Consider the following 8,437-nt stretch of genomic DNA (forward strand, 5'->3'; position numbering starts at 1 on the left):
ATCAAATAAACTAGCATCCAAATCAGACTCATGGCCATTAAATTTGTCCTCATAGAACTGCACCACATGGTCACGCAACTGATCATAGTCTGAAATAGTATGGCCATCACTATCTGTTAATTCTGAAATAGTATTAGAACTCCGACGAATGCGAATACTATTATGGAAAAAAGTAGTGTTTCTTGAACCTTCCACAAGCCACTGATTCCTTGCCTTTTGCTTAAGCATAGAGTTATGTTGAAGCCGAGTCTCACTAAGCCTAGCCATAGCATCCTTCATAATATTAAGTTTGGAAACATCATTAGGATCTTTATCCGAGCAAAGAGCCGCAGATTCAAACCTCAGTTGGTCTTCCAAATTTCAGACCGAGTAACAAGCACAGCAATCAACCACAAGTCTTTAACAATTGGACTTTTTCCTTCGGCAGACTTGTAAGCAATTATGAAATCTTGGTGAGGCCGTAAACCAAAAATTTCAGCTATCCACGTCCTGGCACTCTGAGCAAAAGTACACGACCAAAGGATATGGTCTAAGGACTCCTCCGCAGACCTGCACAAACAACATCTGTTAGAAAGAGAGATCTTGATACCGCTTTGGACTTTGTCGAGAGTCGCACAGATTCCCTTCATTATTTTCCATTTTTGTGCCACAAGCATTGGGTGAACTGCTTTGCGCCAGAGTAAAGCAACTCCAGGAAGAACAAGATATTTTTGACGAATAATCTCCCTAGAAGAACTTACAGAGAAAACCCCCTTCAAATCCGGCATCCAAAAAAAAAAAAAAATCTGGTCCATGACGCAACCTGGGAAGAGTAGCGAGATTAACTCTAGCCCGTAACAAACTGTCACCGGTTGAATTATTGATAAACCAATCCCCAACCACAATCATTTCGCTCACTTTTGCTGACCTATCCAAGTTTTGATCTCTTAAAATATCAGCGATAGAAACGGTACCAACCAGATATCAAAATAAAGAGACATGGATCTCCCATCACTAATCAAAGATTTAGTATTTTGAGCAACCATTCTATCAACCCAACGAACACCAGGCAGAATAGTAGATTTTATCCCATAATCCTTCACTCTACCGTCCCTACAAGTGTATTTAGCTTCTAAGAACCGAACCCATTTCTTATGTGATCTTTTGATATTCCACCAGAGTTTAGCAACCAAAGATTCATGACACTCAATCTGGTACGACCAAGTGCCCCTTCAAAAAGAGGAGAACAGACTTTATCAAACCAACAACAAATGCCCTGGATATTCCGGAATCCCCAGACCAAATAAAATTCCGAATCACCCTTTCGCATTGTTGAATGAACTTTAGAGGCCATTTATAAACCGCCATATTATGGATGGAATAACTAGCAATGACAGTTTTAACAAGCACCACTCTATCGCCCCTGGCATGATTTGCACTCCCAAATAACGATCAGGAAAAGAAGCAAGACTCATACCAAGAAAATCAACAATAGTTCTCCGTCTACTCAAAGACTCCCCATCATAATAAATTTTACTTTTTTTCCTGCAAGAAGGGAAACCTGCTGTGGTGCTTCCTGAATCGTTCTATTTGGAAGGATGTGATATTGGAAATTTAGCCTTATTGGGCGTTTAGATTTAAAAGGAGTTAACTTTCAAGATGTGAAGACCAACCTTGGGGAACAATGGCAGTTAGGTCAGGGACGTGTCCAATTTGTTCCAATGAACAGGGGTTTCTTTATAATCAAGTTGCAATCACAAGCTGATAAAGACAAGTTGTTGAATGTTGAAGGATGGTTTTTCGATCATCAAAAGCTAAACCTAATTGAATGGTTTCCAGGTTTTGACGCTGACAAACAAAGGACCTCACATGCTTCCATGTGGGTCAAGTTTCCAGGCTTGCCGCTAGAGTTTTGGATTGAAAAAACGCTACTTGCCATGGAAAAATCGTTGGGTACTCCAATAGTGGTAGATAAGCGTACTCTTGAACATGAATATGGACACTTTTCTTCAGTCTTGGTTGACATAAACTTTGCTGAAATGGCTACAGATTCTATTCATGTTACTGTAGGGGGTTTGGACTTCTGGCAGCCGGTGGAGATTCAAAAGAAGTCAAAATTTTGCACAAAGTGTAAGATTATTGGGCATAATGATCAGGAATGCAAGAAACAAACATCAAACTCTTCTGTTCAGGCACCTGCACAACAAAAGAGTAATGTTAATCAATCTCATACTTCTGGAGATATGGCTAACAACAATGCCAATCAAGTTAACAATGTTTCTGGTGAGTGGAAAGTTTCTAAACGTAGGAAGGGTAAGAATGCGCCTAAAAATCCAGTTTCCCCTGAAGTTGTAGTTACTAAGGTGGTGGAGGCTAATAATTTGGAGTATACTGCTCAGATGGTGAAAGCTAAGCAGTTGGAGGTTGAATATACTAAGTCCAAAGCTTCTTTTGAATCTGCCTTTGTTGAATTGGCGAGAACTAAACAAGTTCAGGATTCAAACTCAGTTTTAGTGCATAGTGGAAAAGTGGGTGAAACTAGGCCACTGAGTGCTAAGTCAGGTGTGGTTGGAAATATGATTCCTAACCCTGATAGGACTCTTGTTATCCCTGCGACTCCTTTTTGTGATCAATTGTTAGCTGGAGAATTTGTTTTGCAAAATAAATTTGACGCTCTCAATTCAATCCCAGTTGCGGAAAGCTCTGTGATGCGCAGTTTAGAGATAACCAGGAAGCTAGGAGAGCGCGGATTACTGCTTTAACTCGAGTTGCAGCCAGGGTTCGTCGACAGGATTCAGTTTTCGAAATCTCTTCATCTACGGATTTGGATACAAACAATTTAAGTAACCTTGTTATAAAAGGAAATTCACCAGGTTTGAATACCGGTGTTTCTCCACAGCTAGTTAACTCCTCCAATCCCAGTTTATAATGCGTGTTCTTTTTTGGAACATCAATGGATTTTCTCGTGATGAGTCACGAGACAAATTGAAAGAGTTACTTAGAGATTTTAAACCTGACGTATTCTGTCTTGCTGAGCCTAAGGTACATTGTACTCTTAATTTTTTGCAGGGATTACATGTTGAGGGTTATAAAAAAGAAGTTATACATAATTTTGTTGGTTCGTCTAAAGGGAATATATGGATTTGATGGTACGTTGATATGACTACTCCGGTGGTTATTAATTCTAGTAGACAGGCTATTTCTATTGAAACGGAAGGTGTTCTTATATCTTTTGTTCATGCTAGTTGTTTTCAAGTTACACGAAGAAGCTTATGGCAGCAGCTTTCTTCAGTTGATAATAATACTCCCCGGTTGGTCATGGGTGATTTTAATTGTGTGCTTCATAATGATGAAAAGAAAGGGGGTTGTGAACCACGTACTTCAACTATTAATGAATTCAGTGATTGGCTAGATGACAATAACCTTTTTGAAGCTGATTCTTTGGGTTCTAATACACTTGGGACAATGGTCAATCAGGTGTTCATAGAATTATTTGCAAGTTGGATTGGGTTGTCATTAATGAAGCATGGCTTACGAAGTTTGAGAATTGGCGGTGTAAAGCTCTTCCTCGTGAAGTTTCTGATCATTCTACGCTTATAGGATATTCTTTTGTAAATTCAAGACCTAAAAGAGCTCCTTTTAGAGTTCAAAAAATGTGGTTCACTCATCCCGATTTCATGCTTATGATTATGGAGAGTTGGAATGCTCATGTTTCTGGTTCCCCTGCTTATATCTACCCCTTCAAGCTTAAGAGATTAAAGGCTGACATGAAGGAGTGGAATTTACGGGTTTTTGGTAATATTAATGCTAGACTCAAACATGCTAAATTAATAATGGAAGTTGCTCTTCGTATTTCTGATGAGGACCCGGAAGACGTAACTAAGCTGAATTTTGCTGAGGAGGCTTTGGTTACACTTCAGGAAATCCGTATGCGTCAATCCATTATGTTGAAGCAAAAATCTCGTAATAAGTGGCTTACTGACGGTGCAAGTAATACTTCTTTCTTTCATGCCAATATTCCAACTCGCAGGAGCAGCAATATGATTTTGGAATTGGTAGATGATGATGGGAATATTCTCTCTAATTGTGACCAGATTAGAGATTAGATGGTGTCTTATTTTGAGTCTAAATTTAATGGGGAAGAGCTTCCAATTGACGAGCATGACATTATCTCTACGGAGGAAAGTCAAAGAATGGACGCGATTCCTACTTATGATGAAATAAAGGCTATTGTTTATGACCTTGATGCTGATAGTTCTCCAGGACCTAATGGTTTCTCTAGATGTTTTTATAGATATTGTTGGGACGTGATTCAACGAGACTTATACAATGCTATTATTTATTGTTGGCAACAACAAAGGATTCCTAATGGGGTAAATTCTAGTCTTCTGATTTTATTGGCCAAGGTAAGGGGTGCTAATACTCTTCGTAACTTTCGGCCTATTGGTCTTAGTAATTTTTTCTTTAAAATTTTTACTAAGATCCTAGCTACAAGACTTGGAAGTGTTCTTGATAAGCTGGTTTGAGAGGAGCAAGTTGCTTTTATGAAGGTTAGAAATATTCATGAGAACATCAGTGTGGCGTCGGAGATGGTGAATGATCTGAAAACTAAGCGGAAAGATGGCAATGTGTGCCTACAGCTAGACATTACTCAATCTTTTGATAGGGTTAGTTGGTCTTTTGTCTTAGAGGTGTTTCGAAGGTATGGTTTTCCCCAAAGCTGATGTTCTTGGATTTATTCGATTCTCAGTTCAGCCCGTATTTCTATCCTCCTCAATGGTAGTCCAGATGGTTTTTTTTAAGATTAATAGAGGTCCGCGTCAAGGTGATCCTTTGTCTCCTCTTATCTTCGTGCTGATTGAAGATGTTCTTCATATAAACCTCACCAAGCTCTTTCTTGAGAAGAAAATGACGCCAATGCTTTCGAAAAAAGGTATTTCTCCTACTCATCTTTTTTTCTGATGACATAATGATATTTTGCAAAGGTATCTTGAAGAGTTTGCATAATATTCTTACGTTGCTTGGTAAATATCAATCGGCCTCGGGTCAAACAGTATGTCGTCAAAAAAACAAGGTTTTTTATGGAGGTGGAACCTTGAGTCGTTGTAGAACTATCACGGATTTACTTGGTATGGAAGTCTCTACTTTCCCAGACAAATATTTAGGTGTTCAAATTATGCCTGGAGCTGTTAAATATCGTCATATAAGTAATGTTATTGATAAAATCAAGAAGCAACTTTCAGTTTGGAAAGGAAAAATGCTTTGTTTTCAAGACCGTGTGGTTCTTATTAACTCTATGATCGCTAGCTATGACATTCACAATATGGCTGTTTACAAATGGCGAAGGAAGTTCATTATGCAATGCGAGTGGGTTATACGCAATTTTCTTTGGTCCGGGGATTCGGAAGTTGCGAGGAAGTTTGTGGTTGGTTTTGACAAAGTTTGCAGCCCTGTGAAGGAAGGTGGTTTGAGTATTACTAGTATGGCAGTTACAAATAGGGCTCTTCTCATGAAATTTTGGTATAGTATTCGTTCTTCTAATAAGAAGTGGGCGCGTTTCTTATGGGCGAAATATACTACACAGACTGGTAGAATTAAGCAATATGGTGTGAACTCTTCTATCTTGCCTGGTGTTAGATTGGTTCATAATATTGTGGATAGAAATACGAAAGTGCTTCTTGGTGATGGGCGAGCCACTTCTCTTTATTATGATGTTTGGAATGGTAATGAATGTATTGCTGATATTCTTGGTGATAATGAGCTGGATAGTACTGTCATGGTAAGTACTTTTCTTTCTAACAATGAATGGCAGCTGCAAGGCGATCATATTCAGAATTTGCTTCGTGCGGGAGTGGATTTGAATAACTTACCAACGCCACAAGGAGGAGATGATCATAGAGTCTGGATGCCGGAGATGAGAGGTAACTTTACTGTCAGTTCAGCAAAACAGCTAATAAGGAAGAAGTATAATGTCTTGGACGTGTATGGGCTGTTGTGGAGGAAGGTTATACATCCAAACTTAGCTGCACAAAATCAGGATCAGATGCAGGGTCAATCTTTCTAATAAGTGTTACCTTTGCAAGTCCGATGAAGAGTCCTTGGAGCATATTTTATGGAGTTGTTCCTTTGCAACTCAAAATTGGCAATGGATCTCAGGTATTTTTTCCTTGCAGGCTAACTATAATTTGATTGATTCTTATAAATCCTCTAAAGGAAGGAGCCGTATTATAAAGGATCTTTGGCTTTTTGTCACTTATGGTGATTCGAGCTGAACTTTGGCATGCTAGAAATCTGGCATATTTTCAAAACAAGACAATTAATGTAAGCTTTTTCAAGTAGCGGGTGTTCCATTTAATTCATGAATATTCAGTCCGTACAAAGAGTTTTATGCACAACTCCACTGCGGACTTGTATGTTCTGATTTTTTTTCCGTGTAAGGCATCAACAAGTGAAGTTTTTTCAACCTGTTGAGTGCTTTTGGACTCCTCCAAATAGGGACGAGTTGTTATTATCTTGTGACGGTGCGGCCAAGGGTAACCCATGAATCGCATGGGATGGAGTTGTGGCTCGAGATGCAGATTGTAATTTTATTGGCGCAATGAGTATTGGACTTGGTAGAAAAAACAATTTCCTTGCTGAACTTTATGGTATCACTGTGGGACTAGAGTGGGCGCTCAAATGGGTTGTTAAGAAGATTCTGGTGCGTTCAGATTCTATGGGGGGATGTAATGGCCTTCACTAATTCTAATATGCCATGGTTTGCAAGGCAGCGGTGGAGGAAAATTCAAGAAAGCTATGATTCTATTCGTTTTGTTCATACTTATCGGGAAGCTAATTTTGCAGCTGATGCAATGGCCAAAAGAGGTTACTTGCTAAGGAATGGTGAAGGCCTGAATTATAATGAGAGACCTTATTTTCTAAATTCATTAGAATACCCTAATGTCTCGTACTTCAGATTTAAGTAGTTTGTATGTTTTTTGGGTCTACGGACCTCTTTTCTTGTAAACTATATGTAAATATTTTGCTATTCATCAATACAATTTTGGACTTACCAAAAAAAAATCCCAAAAGCTCCTTCACTGCATTGATTTGGTAACGTCCAAAGGGTCCTCATCAGAAGACCGGATAGCAGACTCCAAACGCAACTGAGATTGCTTTAGACGAATGTTCACATTTCCAGAAACATTGAGATTCCAATCTTTCAACGCCTGTTTAAGCCTCTTCAACTTGAAAGGAAAAATGAAAGACGGATTACCCACTACTGGCGCATTCCAACTGTCATTTACAAGTCTTAAAAAATCAGGGTGAGTGAACCACATTTTTTGAATCCTAAATGGAGCACGTTTAGGACGCAAATTAATAAAAGGATAACCTATAAGAGGAGAGAGATAAGAAACTTCCCTTGGAAGAGCTTTACACCGCCAATTCTCATACTTATCAAACCAATCCTCATTGGTAATAGCTCGATCAAGCTTACTGATAATTCTACGAGTTCCATACTAACCATTTGCCCAAGTAAAATTACTTCCCAAGGAATCAGCCTCAAATAAATTATTATCGTCCATCCAATCACCGAACTCACTAAATACCGAAAGGCGTGGTTTCGCTCCACCTTTTTTCTCTTCATTGCGCAGAACGCAATTAAAATCACCTATCATGAGCCACGGAATACTTACATCAGGTTCATCAAGTTGTTGCCACAATCTACATCTGGTGACCTGAATAGAACTAGCATGTACAAAAGAGATAAGCACCCCTTCGTAGTAATAGTAATTTCCTGGCGACTCATATTAACAACAACAGGTTTAGTAATTTCATGGCGAAGTGTGTAGACTCACATTAAGCACCCCTTTAGCAAAACCCGGGATATTTAGTCTTGATATGGACCTAGAAGAGCAAAGCACCTTAGGTTCAGCAATACAAAAAATCACAGGCTTAAATTCTCTAACCAACTCATTAAGTTTATCTTGCGCAATATCCCTTGCCACACCATTCATAAATATGTTGAATTTTTTATACGTTAACTCAAAAAAGTCTACACACTTCGTTATAAGTCGGATATTGATTTCTGAAACTAAATTGTAAACTAGATAAACTCATCTTTAACAGAGCAAGTTTGAAAAATGTATTGTAATCACAAATAATATGTTCTAAGGAATGACGTCTAGTACAAATTGCATTTCTATGTACGTTGATTCAAGAAAATATGAAGGAAGTCAAATTTCACAATAGAAGAAGGATGAAAGACCAGGAAACTAATCCAAATCCTAACAAATTTCATCTATCTTGAATCAAATAGAAAGACAAAGCCAACACAAAAATAAAGAGTTCATAAAAATGTTGAATTTTTTATACGTTAACTCAAAAAAGTCTACACACTTCGTTATAAGTCGTAAATTGATTTCTGAGACTAAATTGTAAACTAGATAAACTCATCTTTCACAGAAAAAGTTTGAAA

At 38.4% G+C, this 8,437-nt stretch overlaps 3 protein-coding genes across 3 annotated transcripts; all 3 read left to right on the forward strand.

Annotated features, from left to right (window-relative positions):
- The first annotated feature begins 1,700 nt into the window (after positions 1-1,700).
- LOC113342068 lies at positions 1,701-2,741 on the forward strand. Its single transcript, XM_026586726.1, has one exon. The coding sequence runs from the start codon at positions 1,701-1,703 to the stop codon at positions 2,739-2,741; it is 1,041 nt and encodes a 346-aa protein (XP_026442511.1).
- Positions 2,742-3,138: 397 nt separating this feature from the next.
- Positions 3,139-4,085, forward strand: LOC113342069. The gene is made up of 2 exons (XM_026586727.1): positions 3,139-3,301; positions 3,457-4,085. The coding sequence occupies exons 1-2, from the start codon at positions 3,139-3,141 to the stop codon at positions 4,083-4,085; spliced, it is 792 nt and encodes a 263-aa protein (XP_026442512.1).
- LOC113342071 lies at positions 4,086-6,043 on the forward strand. Its single transcript, XM_026586728.1, has 4 exons — positions 4,086-4,385; positions 4,530-4,646; positions 4,735-4,912; positions 4,965-6,043. The coding sequence occupies exons 1-4, from the start codon at positions 4,086-4,088 to the stop codon at positions 6,041-6,043; spliced, it is 1,674 nt and encodes a 557-aa protein (XP_026442513.1).
- Positions 6,044-8,437: the final 2,394 nt, after the last annotated feature.

This window comes from Papaver somniferum, unplaced genomic scaffold (genome assembly GCF_003573695.1).
Source record: "Papaver somniferum cultivar HN1 unplaced genomic scaffold, ASM357369v1 unplaced-scaffold_33, whole genome shotgun sequence".
NCBI lineage: Eukaryota > Viridiplantae > Streptophyta > Magnoliopsida > Ranunculales > Papaveraceae > Papaver > Papaver somniferum.